Below are 23,564 nucleotides of genomic sequence, written 5' to 3'. Positions count from 1 at the left end.
TCAACTTTATTAATACAGGACTAGAATTTCATTGCCTTCATAAAATAATAGTAACAAAAAGACAGTAATTCCTACAACCCATTGGAATTACGCCCATTCATCAAAAAACCTACTGCAGATCCTGAGGACCTTAATAACTTCTATTCACTAACATTCTAACTCTGTCGAAGCTCCTTAAGAAATTTGTACATGTCCAACTATGTAACCACATAGATAAATTCCAGATACTCAACCAATTCCATTCTGGTTTCCATCAGGGCCATGGCCCTCGTTCACATAGTCAATGACGCGCTTACAATGCTTGATCGGAACAAATCCTTCCCTCTCATCCTCGACCTCTCGTCAGCTTTTGATCCTGTCAAACATGACAATCTCCTGAACCTACTGGAACACAGGATGGGGCTATCAGGATCAATTTTAAACTGGTTTGCCTCGTTACTCCACAACAGAACACAAAAAATGAAAATCAATCAATTACTTTTCCAAATTCACTCCGTTCCCACTAGGGGTCCCTCAGGGATCCTCTCTCTCACCTACACCCTTCAACTTGAGCCTCTAACTGAAATCTTCGAAGCATCTAACATCCATTATCACATGTATGCTGACAACACCCAATTATACCTGAAAATCTCTTCCACTGATGATATTAGGTCACGCAACAAAACCCTTCTCAAAACTGGCTGACCTCCAACTATCTCAACCTTAACTCCCTCAAAAAAGAATTCCTCCTAATCTCCTCACCCAAGCACTCTCCCATTATTGAAGACTATATGAAACATCTACTGGCTCTGAACTTCATACCAGACATCATAAACTCTATGAGATATCTGGGAATAGTACTAGATAAAAACTTGAACATGCAGAAATACATCAGCTCTACTATCAAGGGAGCTAACTTCCAACTGAGCATCCTAAGCAAAGTAAAACCTAATGATTTCAAGTCCCCTGTGCAAGCATTTATCTTTTCAAGGTTGGAGTATGGCAGTGCAACCCTTTGCTTAGCTACAAGTTGGCTCCTCTGAGGGCCTCTTTGAACTCGGCTACAAGGCTCATCACAGGATCCAAAAAAGCAGCCACATCTCTCTGGATTTGGAATCCCTCAACTGGCTCCCATATGAGGCCAGGAGATAACAAAAAAATTGCCTGCATGACCCATGAATCCCTTCACTTCAACACCCCTCTGTACCTCACTCAAAAACTGGAACTATCTGTCGGTTTCAGATCCTCTAGGAGCTCCGGCACATTGCTGCTGCAACCCAAAACACTTCAAAGGAAGAACACGTGTAACCGTGCCTTCTCTAGTATTGCCCTGAGAATCTGGGACTCTCTGCCTCCTGAAACCAGACTGAATCCCTCAACAGTGTCTTTGAAAAAAGAAGTGAAAGCTTCACTGATAAATACTTTTCTGAACTAGAAATTAGCCATTGCCTATTGTCCTGTCAGCCTGGCTCTGTACGGGCTTCCTGTCCTAGCTTGGCGTTGCTACATCCTGTATCGTTCCTGAAAATTTTGTTGTATTCAACGCCTATGTTTTATTGCTTGTCTATGCACTTGTATATAGACCTTTTAGCTTTACGTTAGACTAGTCCTCCTCCACCAGCTCGCAGGTGACTGCCAGTATCTATCACAGCCATTTTGTTTGTTTGGCCTCACTCGTCTCCTTCTCATTTGTTTAAGACTGTTTGTAAAGCGCTCTGATACCCTTGTGTCACATGTTCGCGCTATATAAAACCTTATTTTTAAAAAATTACTAAACCGGGTGCGCTATCATGGCTCTCTAGACCTCATGTAATATCCCCATGTTTGCAGCCAGCACTGTTTTCTGATGATGCCATTGGAAACAAATTGGAGAAAAATTTGTAGATTAAAATGTATCAATAACAGTAAACATTCTAGTGAACCAATAAGGTAATAGACTTTAGGATGTTTATGGCAATTCGTGACAGGAGCTGGAAAAATAACAGAAACACAGCAAGGGTGGCATTATGACTGCAAGTCACAGCAGCAGAAGGGTAATACTAAGCCTTTAATGAAACAAACTTTCTGATTCTTAAAACATGTTGGGCACAATGTACACCAAGGATCTCATTTAGCTTTCGGCGAACGGTTTACTCCATCTCAATGTGACGGATATTGTGTGGCGGTTGTGACGGGTATTGTGTGTTGGTGGAGGCCGCACCGCTCCGTAGCTGAGCGGAGTCCGTAGCCCACAATAAGATGAGCCTGCTGAGCACACAGTATCTCCGGCAGGTCGCTCCCCACACCGCAACAGCACCACCTGTTTGCCCGTGTCTCCCAGCTCTCTGCTGCTGCATCTGACGCGAGTTTGAGGCCTTCCTACACCCGCAGGCTACCACCTGCGCATCATCCCTGGTGGGCAGTGGTCGACCGTAGGTTTGCTTTACTGTAATTGTATTGATTTTTTGTTGTGTTGCTTATTTGTTTTCATTTCTCTTTCCTCCCTTTTCCCTCTATTTCTGTGCCCTGTGCCCTTTTTTTCCTTTTGTATCCTTCGCCGTTCTTCCCCCCGTTTTCCTGCCGCTGCGTCCCCTGCAGCCCCACTCCCTGCTCGTTAATTCGTGTGCTCCCACCTCCCAGCTGCTCCTCCCTCCCAACTCCCCTTTTTATGGCGGCCACTGCGCGGCCGCGCCAAAGGCACGCCTACGGCAAGCCCGTCTGCGCCCAACCATGCCTGGACCGCACCCAGCACCAGAACCTCACCCAGCACCAGAACCGCACCCAGCTCCAGAACCCCTGGCCCCACGAACGCCGTGACACCCGTCTCCACTACGATGCCAGCACCCTCCAAGCACTCAATGCCGGACAATCACACACCTGCTTCCGGGCCGCCCCGAAGTGAACCCTGGAACCCTTCTCCTGCCGGAGCTGCAGCTTCACCAGCCTCCAAGCCACCAAACCACCCACCAAGAAAGGACGTAACCACCTCAGATTCATTCTACTCAACACCCGCTCCGTCAGGAAACACTCCATCGAACTCTGTGACCTAATCGACTTCACCACCCCAGAGGTCGCCTTCCTGATGGAGAACTGGTTGAACCCCACCTCGGCACCCTACATTACCATAGCCATCCTTGACGGCGATCACCCGCAGGGACCGCACCTTCATAACAGGAGGAGGAATAGCCATTGTCCCCAGGAACACTCTCAGAGTCTCAACCAGCACCGACGGCTCCCTCCGCACCGCCAACCACCTGCACTTCCAGATCCACACTGATCCCAACTCCACCCTTAGAAGCACCCTCATCTACAGACCCCCCGGACCACAGCCACAGTTCAGCGACGCCATCGCCGACTTCGTCAGTTCACATGCCCTCGCCTCCACAGACTACATCCTCCTAGGGGACCTGAACTTCCACCTCGAGAACAACGACACCAACTCCACAACCCTGATTGACAACCTCACCAACCTCGGTCTCAGACAGCTCGTCACTACACCCACCCACTCTGCCGGCCACACGCTTGAACCCATCTTCTCCGCAAGCTCCCACGTCTCCTTCAGCCACACCACCGAACTCCACTGGACCAACCACCACTGCATCCACTTCACCTTCCGAAACCCACCACGCACCACCGCACCCAACAGATGACTTGCCGATGCTGGAGCAAAGTCACCGAAGACCAGCTAAACACCGCCCTCGCCCGAAGCCCTCCCATCGACCCCACTGACCCCGACACCGCCGCCGGCAACCTTAGACAGTGGATCGACGACTGCACCAACTCCCTCTCCCCGCTCAAGAATCCTCCCAATAGACACCCCAACAAGAAAGCAAGTTGGTTCACCGTGGACCTTAAGGCTTCCAAGCAAACCTGCTGACAACTAGAGAGGAAATGGCACAGACACCGGACAGCTACGCAGCCCACAAGAGCGCCATCTGCAGACACCATAACCTCATCAGATCCGCCAAAAGGGCCTCCTTCAATGACCGCCTAGACAACAACGCACACAACAGCAAAGAGCTCTTCAACATTGTGAAGGAGCTCTCCAACCCCAGCTCCAACACCAACAACATCCCTCCTTCGCAAGACCTGTGTGACGCCCTCGCCACCTTCTTCCATCGCAAGATCACAGACCTCCACGACAGCTTCAACACCCTGACCGGCCGACAATCACCGAGACCTCCGACCTCATGACCACCATCCTCACCAACCCCCTGCTCGCCTGGACCAACATAAATGACAACACCACCATCAAAATCATGAACACCATCCACTCCGGCTCTCCGTTAGACTCATGTCCACACAACATCCTCAACAAAGCCAGCTCCACCATCGCACCCCATCTCCACAAAGCCATAAACACCTTCTTTGAGACCGCAATATTCCCGGAAAGCTGGAAGCATGCCGAAATCAACGCCTTACTCAAAAAAACCAAGGCGGACCCCTAAGACCTCAAGAACTTCCGACCCATCTCCCTGCTCCTGTTACCAGCGAAGGTCATCGAGAAGACCGTCAACAGACAACTGACCTGCTACCTCGAGGAGAAAAGCATCCTGGATTACGTCCCAGTCCAGGTTCTGTAGCTATCACAGCACCAAAACTGCCCTCATCCCTGCCACAGATGACATCAGGATCCTATTAGACAATGGCAAAACTGCTGCCCTCATCCTTCTGAACCTGTCAGCCACCTTCGTCACTGTCTGCCACCGCACCCTACGCACCGGCCTCCACAACCCTGGAATCCGAGACAAAGCACTGGACTGGACCACCTCCTTCCTCTCCGGCAGACCCCAGAGTGTCTGCCTTCCTGGTCCGAAGCCACCGATATCATCTGCGGTGTACCCCAAAGTTCGTCCCTCAGCCCAACATTGTTCAATATCTACATGGCACCACTCGCTTATGTCGCCCGACTGCACAACCGCAACATCATCTCCTATGCTGATGACACCCAGCTGATCCTGTCTCTCACCAAGGACCCCCTCACCGCCGAAACCAGCCTTCACGAAGGAATGAGAGCCGTTGCAGAGTGGATGAAGATCAGCCGCCTGAAGCTGAACTCAGACAAGACGGAAGTCTTCATCCTCGGCTCCACTCCCTCGGATTGGGACAACTCTTGGTGTCCGACCACACTGGGAGCAGCACCAACACCCACTGACCATGCATGCAACCTAGGTTTCATCCTCAACTCAACACTCTCCATGACCAAGCAGGTCAACGCCATCTCGTCCTCCTGCTTCAACACCCTCTGCATGCTCTGCAAGATCTACAGGTGGATCTCCACCGATACAAGAAGAACGGTCACCTAGGCCCTCTTCAGCGGCAGGCTAGACTACGGCAACGTCCCCTACGAAGGAGCCTCGGCAAAACTCCTGAAACGACTACAATGCATACAAAACGCCTCCGCACACTTGATCCTTGACATCGCTCGCTGCAGCCACATCACGCCTCACCTAAAAGACCTGCACTGGCTTCCCGTCAACAAGAGGATCATCTTCAAGCTCCTCACCCACGCACACTGAGCACTCCACAACAACGGACCAACATACCTCAACAGCCGACTCATCTTCTACAACACAAACCGCCAGCTCCGCTCCGCCTACCTCACCCTCGCCACCGTACCCGCATCCGAAGAGCAAACTACGGCGGCAGATAGTTCTCCCACCTTGCCGCCAAAACCTGGAACACCCTCCCCGTCCTCCTACAGCAGACCCAGGACCTCCTCACCTTCAGGAGGCTATTCAAGACCTGGCTTTTCGAGCAGTAGCAGCACCCCTCCCCTCAGCACCTTGAGACCCTCACAGGTGAGTACTGCATTCCACAAATGCTATGCATTATATCCTGTGGCATTTGTAGTAAGGTAGCTGTGGATATCTATCACATTTGTGATGCAATAATCAGTCTGCCAAACTCCATATGAGGCCTCAAGTCTGCAACCAACGTTGTTGGAGAGAGAGGAGGAGGAGTGAGAACCACCATTACAGGAAGTGGGGCTAGACGCAGCTGTAGCCCCAGAGGCACTGGAAAAGACATCTGAGTTTGAGAGAGTGAACTGATGAAAAATGAACCCGATGATCTGTTGTGGGTGCGCCCGAGAAGCAGAGTGTTTCTTAGGATCCTTTTACGTCCTTTGCTGATGTTGTCTGACACTAGAACTCTCCCTGCTCCCAAGGCAGGCAGTCTCTAGGTGGGGTGCTTTCTAAGGCTCCGCTCCCTTCATGTAAAGGGTCAAAGTGGTAACAAACACAAAAGAACAGACAAGGTCTACAGATGGTGTGTAACTGCAAAAGCAACCGTAAGGCACTGGTGGAGAGCGCATGGGACAAAGGGTTGTTAAAAATGGGTGGTCTGATGGGAATTTTTTTAGCCTGTTTGTGACTAATAGTCTCCTATTTTTAACAACCCTTTGTCCCATGCGCTCTCCACCAGTGCCTTACGGTTGCTTTTGCAGTTACACACCATCTGTAGACCTTGTCTGTTCTTTTGTGTTTTTTACCTTGGTATAGGGGAGCGAGCAGTAAGGTCAGTAAATATTTCCCCCCGACCCTCCACACACCTGTTTGTTTTTTCAAAGTGGTAACAAGCATGCAGCAAGTGCTCTTGTCAGCTGCAGGAATAATATACAGTGTACACCAAGACCCAACCCAGTACTGTCCTGAAACAGACCCAAACAGGGACGTCTACCTACATGTTCACCTCCTCTGTTTGTACTCCATAAGCACCTATGTGTGCACCTCCTCTGTCTGTACCTCATAAGCACCTACCTGTGCACCTCCTCTGTTTGTATCTCATAAGCACCTACTTGTGCACCTCCTCTGTTTGTATCTCATAAGCACCTACTTGTGCACCTCCTCTGTCTGTACCTCATAAGCACCTACCTGTGCACCTCCTCTGTTTGTATCTCATAAGCACCTACTTGTGAACCACCTCTGTTTGTACCTCATAAGCACCTACTTGTGCACCTCCTCTGTTCATCCCTCATAAGCACCTACCTGTGCACCCCCTCTGTTCATACCTCATAAGCACCTACCTGTGCACCTCCTCTGTTTGTACCTCATAAGTATCTACGTGTGCACCTCCTCTGTTCATCCCTCATAAGCACCTACCCGTGCACCTCCTCTGTTTGTACCTCATAAGTATCTATGTGTGCACCTCCTCTGTCTGTACCTCATAAGCACCTACCTGTGCACCTCCTCTGTTTGTACCTCATAAGCACCTACTTGTGCACCTCCTCTGTTTGTACCTCATAAGCACCTACTTGTGCACCTCCTCTGTTCATCCCTCATAAGCACCTACCCGTGCTCCTCCTCTGTTTGTACCTCATAAGTATCTATGTGTGCACCTCCTCTGTTCATCCCTCATAAGCACCTACCCGTGCACCTCCTCTGTTTGTACCTCATAAGTATCTATGTGTGCACCTCCTCTGCTTGTACCTCATAAGCACCTACCTGTGCACCTCCTCTGTTTGTACCTCATAAGCACCTACTTGTGCACCTCCTCTGTTTGTACCTCATAAGCACCTACCTGTGCTCCTCCTCTGTACCTCATAAGCACCTACCTGTGCTCCTCCTCTCTTTGTACCTCATAAGTATCTACGTGTGCACCTCCTCTGCTTGTACCTCATAAGCACCTACCTGTGCTCCTCCTCTGTTTGCACCTCATAAGTATCTACCTGTGCACCTCTTCTGTTTGTACCTCATAAGCACCTACCTGTGCACCTCCTCTGTTTGTACCTCATAAGCACCTACCTGTGCTCCTCCTCTGTTTGCACCTCATAAGTATCTACCTGTGCACCTCTTCTGTTTGTACCTCATAAGCACCTACTTGTGCATCTCCTCTGTTTATACTTCATAGGCACCTGCCTGTGCACCACGTCTGTTTGTACCTCATAAGCACCTACCTGTGCACCTCCTCTGTTTGTACCTCATAAGCACCTACTTGTGCCCCTCCTCTGTTTGTACCTCATAAGCACCTACTTGTGCACCTCCTCTGTTCATCCCTCATAAGCACCTACCTGTGCACCTCCTCTGTTTGTACTTCATAAGTATCTACGTGTGCACCTCCTCTGCTTGTACCTCATAAGCACCTACCTGTGCTCCTCCTCTGTTTGTACCTCATAAGCACCTACCTGTGCTCCTCCTCTGCTTGTACCTCATAAGCACCTACCTGTGCTCCTCCTCTGTTTGTACCTCATAAGTATCTACCTGTGCACCTCCTCTGTTTGTACCTCATAAGCACCTACCTGTGCACCTCCTCTGTTTGTACCTCATAAGCACCTACCTGTGCTCCTCCTCTGTTTGTACCTCATAAGTATCTACCTGTGCACCTCCTCTGCTTGTACCTCATAAGCACCTACCTGTGCTCCTCCTCTGTTTGCACCTCCTCAGTTTGTACCACATTAGTATCTATGTGTGCACCTCCTCTGCTTGTACCTCATAAGCACCTACCTGTGCACCTCCTCTGTTTGTACCTCATAAGCACCTACCTGTGCTCCTCCTCTGTTTGTACCTCATAAGCACCTACCTGTGCACCTCCTCTGTTTGTACCTCATAAGTATCTACGCGTGCACCTCCTCTGCTTGTACCTCATAAGCACCTACCTGTGCACCTCCTCTGTTTGTACCCCATAATCACCATCTTGTGCACCTCCTCTGTGTATACCTCATAAGCACCTACCTGTGCACCCCCTCTGTTCATACCTCATAAGCACCTACCTGTGCACCTCCTCTGTTTGTATCTCATAAGCACCTACTTGTGCACCTCCTTTGTTTGTACCTCATAAGCACCTACTTGTGCACCTCCTCTGTTCATCCCTCATAAGCACCTACCCGTGCTCCTCCTCTGTTTGTACCTCATAAGTATCTACGTGTGCACTTCCTCTGTTCATCCCTCATAAGCACCTACCCGTGCACCTCCTCTGTTTGTACCTCATAAGCACCTACCTTTGCTCCTCCTCTGTTTGCACCTCATAAGTATCTACCTGTGCACCTCTTCTGTTTGTACCTCATAAGCACCTACCTGTGCACCTCCTGTTTGTACCTCATAAGCACCTACTTGTGCACCTCCTCTGTTTGTACCTCATAAGCACCTACTTGTGCATCTCCTCTGTTTATACTTCATAGGCACCTGCCTGTGCACCACGTCTGTTTGTACCTCATAAGCACCTACCTGTGCACCTCCTCTGTTTGCACCTCATAAGTATCTACCTGTGCACCTCCTCTGTTTGTACCTCATAAGCACCTACTTGTGCACCTCCTCTGTTCATCCCTCATAAGCACCTGCCTGTGCACCACGTCTGTTTGTACCTCATAAGTATCTACCTGTGCTCCTCCTCTGTTTGCACCTCATAAGTATCTACCTGTGCACCTCCTCTGTTTGTACCTCATAAGCACCTACTTGTGCACCTCCTCTGTTCATCCCTCATAAGCACCTACCTGTGCACCTCCTCTGTTTGTACTTCATAAGTATCTACTTGTGCACCTCCTCTGCTTGTACCTCATAAGCACCTACCTGTGCACCTCCTCTGTTTGTACCTCATAAGTATCTACGTGTGCACCTCCTCTGCTTGTACCTCATAAGCACCTACCTGTGCTCCTCCTCTGTTTGTACCTCATAAGCACCTACCTGTGCTCCTCCTCCGCTTGTACCTCATAAGCACCTACCTGTGCTCCTCCTCTGTTTGCACCTCATAAGTATCTACCTGTGCACCTCTTCTGTTTGTACCTCATAAGCACCTACCTGTGCACCTCCTGTTTGTACCTCATAAGCACCTACTTGTGCACCTCCTCTGTTCATCCCTCATAAGCACCTACCTGTGCACCTCCTCTGTTTGTACTTCATAAGTATCTATGTGTGCACCTCCTCTGCTTGTACCTCATAAGCACCTACCTTTGCTCCTCCTCTGTTTGCACCTCATAAGTATCTACCTGTGCACCTCTTCTGTTTGTACCTCATAAGCACCTACCTGTGCACCTCCTGTTTGTACCTCATAAGCACCTACTTGTGCACCTCCTCTGTTTGTACCTCATAAGCACCTACTTGTGCATCTCCTCTGTTTATACTTCATAGGCACCTGCCTGTGCACCACGTCTGTTTGTACCTCATAAGCACCTACCTGTGCACCTCCTCTGTTTGCACCTCATATGTATCTACCTGTGCACCTCCTCTGTTTGTACCTCATAAGCACCTACTTGTGCACCTCCTCTGTTCATCCCTCATAAGCACCTGCCTGTGCACCTCCTCTGTTTGTACTTCATAAGTATCTACTTGTGCACCTCCTCTGCTTGTACCTCATAAGCACCTACCTGTGCACCTCCTCTGTTTGTACCTCATAAGTATCTACGTGTGCACCTCCTCTGCTTGTACCTCATAAGCACCTACCTGTGCTCCTCCTCTGTTTGTACCTCATAAGCACCTACCTGTGCTCCTCCTCCGCTTGTACCTCATAAGCACCTACCTGTGCTCCTCCTCTGTTTGTACCTCATAAGCACCTACCTGTGCTCCTCCTCTGTTTGTACCTCATAAGCACCTACCTGTGCTCCTCCTCTGTTTGTACCTCATAAGTATCTACCTGTGCACCTCCCCTGTTTGTACCTCATAAGCACCTACCTGTGCTCCTCCTCTGTTTGTACCTCATAAGCACCTACCTGTGCTCCTCCTCTCTTTGTACCTCATAAGTATCTACGTGTGCACCTCCTCTGCTTGTACCTCATAAGCACCTACCTGTGCTCCTCTGTTTGTACCTCATAAGCGCCTACCTGTGCTCCTCCTCTGTTTGTACCTCATAAGCACCTACCTGTGCTCCTCCTCTGTTTGTACCTCATAAGCACCTACCTGTGCTCCTCCTCTGTTTGTACCTCATAAGTATCTACCTGTGCACCTCCCCTGTTTGTACCTCATAAGCACCTACCTGTGCTCCTCCTCTGTTTGCACCTCATAAGCACCAACCTGTGCTCCTCCTCTCTTTGTACCTCATAAGTATCTACGTGTGCACCTCCTCTGTTTGTACCTCATAAGCACCTACCTGTGCACCTCCTTTGTTTGTACCCCATAATCACCATCTTGTGCACCTCCTCTGTGTATACCTCCTAAGCCCCTATGTGTGCACCTCCTCTGTTTATACTTCATAGGCACCTGCCTGTGCACCACGTCTGTTTGTACCGCATAAGCCCCTACCTCTGCACCTCCTCTTGTGTTGTATGCTCCAGGCGAGCTTCCTTAATGACGCTTGTAATCCTTGTACTGATTTCTTCTGTGCAGATGCATCGAGTCACTCCTCTGCAAGGGCGCAGACATAAAGGAGATGGGGAGGTGATGAACAGGCCATTAGGTAAACCTGAATTTAAGAAATTTCCAAAGGTGCAAATGCTGTATTCACCTGCAACAGATACCTCGTCCCACTCTGCTAGCGCCCCACCCAGCCACAACGTAGCAGCCTGGCACCTAACGGCCAACATTAAGTCAGATACCATTGTAAAGCAGAACTAGCAAAAAAATGAGGATTATGCACATATCTGTGCTTGTTACTGAGATATGACAGGTAAATTATTAGTTGTGATGGATTCGCTATAATAAGAACTAAATGACTGATATCGTTCAATATTAAATTATATGACTCAATGTGTATTTGCCTTATCAGCGTGCACAATGTCAATACAGGCCATTATAATGAACCCTTCTTTCTCTTTTACAAAAATGCCCTGTTAGGAGCTATAGTTTGAAATGCAACCGGAGCCTCACTTTATCTACTTTAGGAAGAAGAAAGTAGTCTCTTATTTAAGTTAAGAACTAGACCCTGGAACCTACATTAGTTTAAGGGATACGGATATTATGGCAAGAGAAAATTCACCACAACTTATGATAATGTTCCATTCGTCCCCCAAAATGCTTAAATCAAACCCCAGGAATGTTGTTGGAAGTGGCAAAGATAACTTAACAAAGAGCAAGGTAAAGACAGAAGTTGGCACTTTAGTTAATCCAGTGTGAACAGGAAAGTAATGTGAAGAAGATTGCAAATGTAGTTCCTTTTTTTATAAACTTTCTGAAGAGTTACCTTTATTATATACTTCTTGAAGAGTTTCCTTTGTTATATACTTCCTGAAGAGTTACCTTGGTCATACACTTTCTGAAGAGTTACCTTTGTTACACACTTCCTGAAGAGTTACTTTGGTTTTACACTTTCTGAAGAGTTACCTTTGTTATATACTTCCTGAAGAGTTACCTATATTATATACTTCTTGAAGAGTATCCTTGGTTATATACTTCCTGAAGAGTTACCTTGGTTACATACTTCCTGAAGAGTAACCTTTGTTATACACTTCCTGAAGAGTTACCTTGGTTTTACAGTTCCTGAAGAGTTACCTTTGTTATATACTTCCAAAAGTGATATATATATATATATTATACTTCTTGAAGAGTATCCTTGGTTATATACTTCCTGAAGAGTTACCTTGGTTACATACTTCCTGAAGAGTAACCTTTTGTTGGAAGGCGGTGACCCCAGGGGTCAAGAGGACTCTCCTAACCACCTGGAACCTCCTCTCCCACAATTACTGCTGAGTCTTATCGAAGGGGGAGTCCCCGCCGGGGAGGACTGATCGTACACACTGTCGACACACCACACGTATGAACGGACACCACACCGTGATTCTTTATCAAGAAAGACTTTATCAAGATTAAGGGTATGGAGCAATACACAGCAATCGAGGGATCGCGAAAGTCTCGTAGCGAGGGATTGGGGAAGCGGGACAGTCTTAAGAGGCCAGCTGGTACACAACGCACCCTGCGCACAGTTCTCAATCCTCGAACTGGGGGGTACGGGGGCTGGCGATGGGACTAGCTGTCCTACTCACTTCTGGCTCAAGATGATCGTGAGGGTAGCGTCGATGGTCAAGCCGGACCAGAGAGTTTGTCAAGCCGCGACGAGGTCAGCAGGGCTTGGGCAGGAGTACTCCGTCGTACTCGTAAGCAGATGGAGCCGCGACAGCGTCAGCAGGGCTCCGATGTTCAGGTCTTGTGCTGCAAGGGGGAGCCGCGACAGCGTCAGCAGGGCTCCGATGGATCAGGTCTTTGTGCTTTGAGAGGGAGCCGCGACGACGTCAGTAGGGCTCGGTGGGTCAGAGTCTGTTCTCCTCAAAGTCAGCCGCGATCAGATCAGCAGGGCTTTCTTGTCCAAGATACAACTGCCGACTAGATGGAAGGCAGGCTGTCTTATAGTACTGGAGCTCTTTGATGTCCGGACCCTCAGAGGCATGAGGCCAGAGGTCCGAGGGCCAGGCGCCCGATTGTCTGGGCGGTTGGTTCTTTGATGCTTTGGACCATGCGTCCAGGGAATCCCAGATGCCCATCAAGGCCTGGAGCCAGCTCGCTAGGAGGCCCAAGGTGTGATCGAAACCAGCCCCCAGGGATAGTTCAGAGGTGTGAGGGAAACCAGTTCCTCGGGAGGGGGCCGGAGGTGTGATGGAGGTCTTGGTTTCGGGTACTTGGGGAGTCGTTCACCCCCCGGGCGGATCTGGGCGCGCCGGACGCGCCAGACGCGCATGCTTGGCTGTAGCCAGGAGTGGCTAGGGGCTGCCGAAAGGAAAGAAGGCGGCCGGCCGGCCGGCCGGGGTGGCCAAACATGGAGTCTGATGGTCACGTGCACGAGTGCAGGCACGCGGTCTGGGGATCATCTCAGGTCCGGGGTAGTAGTGTCATGTCCAGTTCTGGGTGGACGGGAATCAGTTCCACCCGTAGATCTGGAGCTTCCGAGATCAGCGAGGACCACGCCACGAGGCCGGGTCCAACACCTTTGTTATACACTTCCTGAAGAGTTACCTTGGTTTTACACTTCCTGAAGAGCTACCTTTGTTATATACTTCCTGAAGAGTTTCCTTTGTTATGTACTTCCTGAAGAGTTACCTTGGTTATACACTTTCTGAGGAGTTACCTTTGTTATATACTTCTTGAAGAGTTAACTTTGTTATACACTTCATGAAACTAAAAAATACAGCACATCCTGATCCATCTCTTTTTCCACAATCTGTTCCTGTCTAAATGAAATGTTGTCTATGTAACTCTTCCTAAAGCTGTAACTGTAGCATGTGGGTGCTTCTTGAACACCCTTTATTTACTAGGTTACTCGGTGAACACTGGTAAATCTCCTCCTTTCCTGAAGTAAGTAAGATGTGATGTGTTCATCATAACTTTATGGTTAAATATCTATTGTTGTTGTATATTCCTTGGTAATTTTCAAAGATGGAAAGAAGAAATGTCTTTTACAACCAGTTAAATATTATGTAATCACATTCAGTTATCTATCAATTAAGTGATTTTAAATTTCTTTGCATCCAACAGGAAACAAGCCTTGAATGTACAATATATTTATCAATAACAACAATAATACTGTACATCTACAAAAACTGTCAGAAATAATGAGCTCCAATATTCAAGAAAACATCAGTGCAATCTAAGATTGAGGAGCCTGAACATAAAACTGACAGATTCAGGGAAAAGCAGTGAAGAGCAATTCAGTGAGTGTAAAAGTCTAAGTTGTGCACCTCCACGCCTCAAAACTGAGAAATAACCTCTAGAAATTGAAGCTAACAACTCTAACAAACAACCTCCAGTGTAAATGTGTTCAACACCAGCTCTGATTATGAGGTTGGTATGATATGGGTTATGCTTTAGGTGTATTGTAAACTCTTTCTTACTAAATCACAGCAATCAAAGAAAAGCACAATGGAGTAGAGCCAGACAACTGAAAAGTAACGAAAAGAGGAGTTCTGCTGTCTACAATACAACAGACTGTCCCAATGTACACTGACCAGAAGGAAGACAATTGTTTACCTGCAAGCATGCAGAACCATTATGCAATCTAAAGACGCAATCACTCTCAAAGAAGCCTTACTCATATTATGAATGTTTCATTTATTTAGTGAGTATTGTATTTTATTGTTCAATTAGAAAGCAAGCGTCCATCATACCACACACATGAAGGGAATGTGAGAATAACACAAGTGGTTTATCATGCATGATAGCACTTCAGAAAATGCATTCATGGGATGTAGGCAAATATATACCTGACGCAGAGACACTAACCAAGAAAGAAGAATCCAACACATGCAGTGAAAGCTTTAGTTTGCCATCACCACTAAAGTGCCATCAGCAAACGCTCACAGGAGACAAAACGTGCAATTACCCTGAATGTGTAAGGAACTTTAGTCAGTTAGCACACTTAAAACAACATCAGCGAACACACACAGGAGAAAAACCATACCATTGCCCTGAATGTTTGAAGTGTTTTAGTCGCTTTTCACACCTCCAAACACATCAGCAAACACACACAAAGGAAAAACCATTCCATTGCAATGAATGTGTGAAAAGCTTTAGTCTGTCATCATATCTCCAAAGACATCAGCGAACACACACACAGAAAAAAACATTCAAGTGCAGTGATTGTGTCAGGAGCTTTAGTCGGTTATCAGATTTCCAAACACATCAGCGAACCCACACAGGAGAAAAACCACACCATTGCAGTGAATGCATTAAGAGCTTTAGTCTGTTATCACAGCTACAAAGACATCAGCGAACACACACTGGGGAAAAACCATACCATTGCAATGAATGTGTGAAAAGCTTCAGTCAGTTATCGCACCTCCAAAAACATCAGCGAACACACACTGGGGAGAAACCATACGATTGCAGTGAATGTACGAAGAGCTTCAGTCAGTTATCACATCTCCAAAGACATCAGCAAACACACACTGGGGAAAAACCATACCATTGCAGTGAATGTGGACATAGTTTTAGTGACTCTTCAACATTAAGAAATCATCAGCGAACACACACAGGGGAGTATGAGAATAAAACATGTACTTCTTCATCTAGGTTGGCCCATGAGGAAACACAGTCATGGGAAGCAGACAAATATATAGCCGACCCAGAGACACTAACCAAGAGAGAAGTATCAGACACATGCAGCAAGAGCATTTGTTTCTCACCACAACTAAAAAACCATCAGCGAACACACATACTGGAAAAACCATACCATTGCAATCAATGTGAGAAAAGATTTAGTCAGTTAACACATCTAAAAAGACATCAACTAACACACGCTTGGGATAAACCGTACCATTGCAGTGAATGTGTGAAGAGCTTTAGTTGGTTATCAGCCCTACAAATACATCAGCGTATACACACGCAGGAAAAACCATACCATTGCAATGAATGTACAAAGAGCTTCAGTCGGTTATCACACCTCCAAGTACATCTGCGAACACACACAGGGGATAAGCCGTACCATTGCGGTGAATGTGCGAAGAGCTTCAGTCAGTTATCACACCTCCAAATACATCAGCGAACACACACAAGGGAAAAGCCATACCAATGCAATGCATGTGGATGTAGTTTTAGTGACTCTTCAGCATTAAGGATGCATCAACGAACACACACAGGGGAAAAACCTTACCATTGCAATGAATGTGTGAAGAGCTTCAGTCGGTTATCAATCCTACGAAGACATCAGCAAACCCACTCCGAGGAGAAACCATACCACTGCAATGAATGTGTGAAGAGCTTCAGTTGTTTATCAAATCTCCAAAGACATTATCGGACACACACTGGAGAAAAACCTTACCATTGCAATGAATGTGTGAAGCGTTTCAATTGTTTATCAAACCTCCAACGACATCAGCGAACACACACTGGGGAAAATCCTTACAATTGCCATGAATGTATGAAGAGCTTCAGTCAGTTATCACACCTCCAAAGACATCAGCGGTCACACACTGGAGAAAAACCATACGATTGCAGTGAATGTGTGAAGAGCTTCAGTCAGTTATCACACCTCCAAAGACATCAGCAATCACACAAAGGGGAAAGGCCATTCAATGGCACTTAATGTGTCAAGAGCTTTTATTGATTATCAAATCTACAAAGCCATCAGCGGATTATGAAATGAAATGAAAAATTATATTTATATAGCGCACACATACCCTAAAGCCTCGCGGCGCTTGAACTGAAAGTGTGGTAAGCAAATAGCAAGATTAACACAATTTGGCAAACAGGTAAGTTTTTAAAGTCTTCCTAAAGACCATCAGATTGCTGACTTCACGCATGCTTGGGGGGAGTGAGTTCCACATCTTCGCTGCTAAGTGTGAAAACGCCCGACCACCCCAGCGAGCCCTGTTGACTTTAGTTGTCGTGGCAAAATGGAGGGTGCTGGAACGAAGGGTTCTCGATGGGACGTAGGGTACAACCAGAGGGAGCAAGATGGCTGGGCCTGTTCGGTGAAAGGCTTTGTGCACAATGCACATAGCTTTAAAATGCATTCTGGCAGCTATTGGGAGCCAGTGGAGTTCTTTTAAAGCCTTCCTAGCTGATTGGCCCCGGGGAATGCCGAACAGGAGTCGAGCAGCACAGTTCTGCGTAACTTGGAGTCTATTGATCACTGCTACCGGAGCACCCAGATATAATGCATTTCCATAGTCCAGGCGGGAGAGTATCAGGGCCTGAACCATGATCCTCCTCGCCTGGAAAGGAAGCAATGGGAGAATCTTCCGGAGCATTCTCAACAGACCAATGCAGATGGAAGCAGTTTTGGTAGCCTGCACAGAAAAATCCAATGATTTATCCAGCCAGACTCCGAGGCTTTTGATGTGGGGTTTTGGCAGGGGGGGAACCCCCAGACAGGCGGGCCAGATGGGGGCCAGAATGGTAGGTGCGGAATTGCCCAGTAGCATAATCTCCGTCTTCTCCCCGTTGAGTCTGAGACAGGAGGAGTGCATCCACTTGGCTACTGCCTCTAGACAGGGCCCTAAGGTGTTGGATGAACCCTCCGTGTGATCCAGAGAGACCACAAGTTGGGTATCATCCGCGTAGGTGACAATACGCACACCGAAGGGCTGTACTATCCCTGCCAGAGGACTCATGTAGACATTAAAGAGTGTGGGGCTCAGGGCCGAGCCCTGAGGAACCCCACAGCTCAGAGGGTGTTTCGAGGATGTTACCTCGCCCTCAAACACCTGGAAGAAGCGCTCATCCAGGAAGGAGGTCAGCCATTTCAGGGCCGCGCCCGACACGCCCATGCCTTTGAGACGATGTAATAGTGTGGCATGGTTAACCGTGTCGAACGCGGCACTAAGGTCTAATAATATAATGGCTGCCTTCCCTCCGTGGTCCAGCACAGATCTTGTTTCTTCCGTTACTGCAAGTAGAGCAGTTTCGGTGCCATGTTGAGGGCGGAATCCTGTCTGGGAGGCACAGAGTAGGTTGTTGGACTCCAGATACTCTACCAAGATGTTATTGATGTGCCTCTCCAGCAACTTACTCATCCAAGGGAGAAGGGAGATGGGGCGGAAGTTAGCCAGGTTGTTCTGGTCTAACGAAGGTTTTTTTAGAAGGGCCCTTACCATTGCACATTTCCACTGGGCTGGAACCATGCTGGAAACAATAGATGAATTTAGGACATCTATGATGACAGGACATATTGCCTCGCTGGCCTTAAGGAGGGTCTGAGGAGGTGCAGGATCGTTAGGAGATCCTGAGGTGACTTTCGAGAAAATTTTCTTCAATGCTGTTGGATCAAGAAGAGGGAACTCCTCAAGCGAACTGTGGACTGGAGTGTTCACTTTAAGGTCATCAGTGATGTCCCGTTTCTCTGTATCGGTGGGAAAGGAGGAGTAGATGGTCAAAATTTTTTGAGAGAAAAAAGTTGCCAAATTGTTGCAACGGGCTAGTGCCCCAGTAGGGGAGACGCACTCAGGGGGCGGGGAGATTAGTGACTTAATTAGAGATAATAAAGTTACAAATATGTGGGACATACAAATAACAGATAATAAAAAGCAAATTTTCATAAGACCTGATTAGCAAGAAAGAAGAAAAACACAATGTTTGTTAAATCATAAAAGTATCTATTCTCAGCTAATTTCTCTAACCATAAGAAAAATTAAATGATTTACCCGGAAACATATTGGGACATTGGCACAATGTGGCCTAAAAGAAACAATGTTGGTTTTCATTCAGTAAATGAAGTTATAAAGAAATACATCTAAGCATTTAATATTTTTAGTGGACCAAAATATTTTAGATGAAAATTTGGGATATAAAATGAATGTATTTGCTATTAGGTAAACCAAAGGACCTCAACACGTTTTAGTATTTTTCTGTCCCTGGTTCTCTGTAAAACAGGTGCTACCTGATATGTTTATCACAGTACTTGGACGAGGTTACTTTCATAAATTGTAAATTAAATTTGTACTTGCTGCTAAGTGGCAGAATAAGCACCTCACTTCTAGGAATCCAGAGTTCTGTCCATCATGGCCTGTTTGTTATTAAAGGGTTTATGTAACAATGACAAGTCAAGAGTCCCAGCACATCACTAAACAAAGACAACTTCCTAGCCACCTGGCTACCTGTCCTGCATGACATGGCAGTGGTCCAATGAGAGTTGTTGGTTGAGTGATAAGACACATGTCCCTTGCTTCCACTTCAGATGTATAGAAAAAGGAGGTACACAGTCGCTGTGACAACCAGTTGCTGTGATACCAAGGCAACATATAAGATTGCAATTTGCCACCAGTCATACGCTGAACTGCATTTGCCAATGTACTGGTGACTTTATATGAAAATAACAACATATTTAAAAAAAAGCTAATGTTAGAAGTTATAAATATTTAATATTGTTCCTCCTAACATCAGATGACCCAAATGTTCTGTAGTAATTGAACAAAAGTTTGAAACAAGCAAACTTGAACTTGAGAGGAATTGTCTAGGTTGTGAGTTTTAAATATAAATAAATGACTTCATTAGCCTATTAATTCATGTCACACTTGGGGTGGAGGATGCTGTTGTGACATATTTCTGCAGGTTTTGTTTAACTATTGGTGTGAAAAACTATGGAAAGCTATGGAATCCTTTAAGTTAGTCTGTGTATCTTTAAATCATATCATTTTTAGACTTACAATATATCTTCTGCTTTTGACGCAGAAATTCCTTGTTTGAGTTAATTTTTTAATGTTAAAATGCATTTTAGTCATGGCGTATTCTTCTGCACTATTAATTTATAAATTTCATGAAATAAACATTAATTCTAAAATAAATCGTGGTTGATTTATTCACTTGTGTCTTATACGGGTTCCACCCATGTATTTCGACAGGATCTTTTGCTTTGGATCACCTGGTTTTTAAACTGCACATTTGACCCCCTCTGACAGACCAAACCTTCTTTTTAAATTACTTTACGTCACTGCTTTGTAGACCTCATTACCCATAAAGGCAGGGTGCAGATATTTAAAAGTAGTGCATGTAGAAATTAATATCGAACATGTTTTTACAATTAAATGTCCTCAAAAATTATTTTACTGTTGCAAAGCTGGCTGCTGCCGTAGGCAATTATTGGGCAACATTGGTACATGCTAAATTTGGATAGGTAGCTGCTCGAAAAATACTTCTTACACTCTTTTAGTGCAAACTGTTTTTATTCAGTATTTTACACATTGTCTCAGCCGCGGCTGGTATTCGGAGTACCGGCCGGGCGGTGACGTGGGGAGGGGGAGGGGTAGGGTGGGGGGTAGTAATGTATGGATTATGGACCTTAACAGGTAAGTAAACATATAAATAAATAAAACAAATTTCGTTGCGCGCACTGCATCGCCAAATGCGATGCAGTGCGCGCAACAAAATTTGTTTTATTTATTTATATGTTTACTTACCTGTTAAGGTCCATAATGCATACATTACTCCCTCCACCCTGCCCCTCCCCCTCCCCACGTCGCCGCCCGTCCGGTACTCCCACTACCTGCCGCGGCTGCATTGTCTACAGCCGTCCCACTGCCGTAGAGAAAGTAAAGTGCATAGTTAAATACAACTGTAATAACAGTATATTACCCCCATCCCTCCATCCATCTCCACCCTGATGCTCTAGTAAGATGATGTGGTGAAATCAATCAATCAATCAATCATTTGTAAAGTGCACTACATACCCGCGAGGGACTCGAGGCACTGGGGGGAGGGCGCTACTGATCGAACAGCCAGGTCTTGAGTATCCTCCTGAAGGTCAGTAGGTCTTGGGTCTGTCGTAGGCTTAGTGGGAGGGTGTTTCATGTCTTAGCGGCGAGGTGGGAGAAGGATCTCCCACTGGTTGTGTGTTCTTCGGATGCGCCGCACCGTGGCGAGTGAGAGGTCGGTGGAGCGTAGCTGGCAGTTGAGGATGTAGAAGGAGAGCCGTCTGTTTAGGTAGACTGGGCTTTGCAACATGGCCCAAGTGCCCCCACGCCCAGGGAAGGTTTTGGAGGAGGAACCGAGCGAGATCACGCTCGTTGGGCCGGTAGTACCTTGGAGAGCTCTTCCCGTATCAGGCAGATAGCCCCAGTGCCTCCACCCCCTGGGAAGGTGTCCTCCAGTATCAGGCGGAGGTATCTGCCACATGACAGCTCACGGAGTTCGTCAGTGAACTGGTGTCATAGGCTCTGACCATGTTATTAATCTGTAGAATAATTATTTTCCATTGGAAGGATGTCCCAGAGTCTTCTGTACTACGCTGATACGTCTGGCACTGTTGTATGTTGTTTTGCCTCAAATGATGAATAGGACCTGAGTCGCGGCCACCAGGGAAATTTCCAGTTGCTTGGAGCAAGTTGATCCTAATGGGATCTTACATTAAATTTCGCTGGCTCAACAGGACCACAGCAGGGTTCCGGGGGAATGTGTATTTCAAAAGCTCTGACCAGGTCATCTAGGACTGCCTCCTAAAATTTCACCAGCTTAGGGCGTGACATAGGAGATGTAGAGGAGGTTCAGTCTCGCCACCACCCGTACAGTAGCAGCTGGATATATTAGAATCTCATTTAATAATGTTCCCAGGAGTTTTGTACCATTATGTTAAGAGCTTGTATTGAGTTTCATGGAGATGCATATCTGTAGCAAACGTACACGCTCTGTCATAGAGGCGTTCCCAATCTTTAACGTACCACAAGTGTTCCAGTTCTTCTTCCAAAGGTCGTTACCCTGGGGGTGGGGTTGGGTCGTTTAATGCGAAATATGTAAAGTGTGGCAATACATGTGGGGTCCTGTGTGTAATAACAGCAGACAAGGGTGTGCTGAAACCTAAAGAAACTAAATTACAATCTATTATTGATAAAGAAAAAGATACAAGAGGGCAAAAAAAAATATAGGGTGTAGAACAACAAATATTTTATGATAATTTAACATTTAATTTCTCATTAATCAATATAGCAAGAATACTAACAAAAAAACGTTTAAGACAATATATACCTCATAAAACCAAACATTTTTACAATGCACATTTACTACTTTTGCATCGTCATTCATTCATAACCTCCTACACTTAAAAAGCAGAGTACGTAAGATATATATATATATATATATATATATATATATATATATATATATATATATATATATATATATATATATATATATATATATATATATATTCATTTAAAAAACCATAGGTTTCACACCAGTTATAGTTAGGTGGAAATTTTACTCGCATAAAACCATTGAAATTCCCACGTTATAGTTAGTTGGACTCACTATAACTTGCGCGTGCAATGCACTGCTGATGACGTCACATATTACATCACTCATGACATGGTCAGTGACATCACTCATGACATCACTGATGACATCTCAAATGACAAACCGGCAACACAGCGCAGAGAGGCCTGAGCGCTGCACTGTGCAGCGCTACCAAAAGGTTCAACGCCCCGAGGATAAAGATTGCTCTTCGATCCCTGAACTCTCCCCCTACTCAAGGGTTCAACAAACTTGGCAAAACTCTGTTCCAAACCAGAAAACCTACTCAAGGGATGAAATAAAGCCTTCACCTGGGACTACAATTACCATCACTCTTGGTGGAACTACACGCTTTAGCCACGCCCACTTAGGGCGATTGTTCTAATGTAATAAAGTTAGAACCATCAGGTGGAAGCACAGCCTGTTTCTTACAGCCCCATGAAGAAGAGGCGTTTGCCTCGAAACGCGTTGGCCGCATGAAGTAATTCGAAGGAGAAAACGGGGATAAGAGGGCACGAGGAAATATTAAGCTGGAAGGCACGAGCGCTGAGAGTGACTGCTGAAAGCGCAGGTGCGCTCTTTGCGAGACTTATTATACACGGCTGCCCCTGGCCGTGCAGCAGAGCACCATCCCTGGCTGAACCAAACCGGCAACACAGCGCAGAGAGGCCTGAGCACTGCACTGTGCAGCACTACCAAAAGGTTCAACGCCCCGAGGATAAAGATTGCTCTTCGATCCCTGAACTCTCCCCCTACTCAAGGGTTCAACAAACTTTTTAAAACTCTGTTCCAAACCGGCAAACCTACTCAAGGGATGAAATGAAGCCTTCACCTGGGACTACAATTACCATCACTCTTGGTGGAACTACACGCTTTAGCCACGCCCACTTAGGGCGATTGTTCTAATGAAATAAAGTTGGAACCATCAGGTGGAAGCACAAGGCCCACAACAGCAAGGAACTCTTCAACATCGTCAAAGAGCTCACCAATCCCAACGCCGGCCCCAACGACATCACCCCCTCTCAAGACCTCTGCGACTCTCTAGCCTCATTCTTCCACAACGAAATCGCAGACATACATAACAGCTTTGGTGAC

At 46.6% G+C, this 23,564-nt stretch overlaps 1 protein-coding gene across 1 annotated transcript in view; it reads left to right on the top strand.

The window, feature by feature from the left end:
* The window catches only part of LOC147736974 (uncharacterized), a 37,683-nt gene extending 20,804 nt beyond the window's left edge, over positions 1 to 16,879 (top strand). The window contains exon 2 of the mRNA XM_086954319.1: positions 14,289 to 16,879. Coding sequence (XP_086810445.1) covers positions 14,965 to 16,833 — 1,869 coding nt within the window. The 5' untranslated portion in view covers positions 14,289 to 14,964 and the 3' untranslated portion in view covers positions 16,834 to 16,879. The remainder of the gene's footprint in view (positions 1 to 14,288) is intronic.
* Positions 16,880 to 23,564: the final 6,685 nt, after the last annotated feature.

The sequence above is a fragment of the Lissotriton vulgaris genome, chromosome 1_1 (assembly GCF_964263255.1).
Source record: "Lissotriton vulgaris chromosome 1_1, aLisVul1.2, whole genome shotgun sequence".
NCBI classification, from domain to species: Eukaryota; Metazoa; Chordata; class Amphibia; order Caudata; family Salamandridae; genus Lissotriton; species Lissotriton vulgaris.
This window is presented reverse-complemented; position numbering and strand designations above follow the sequence as displayed.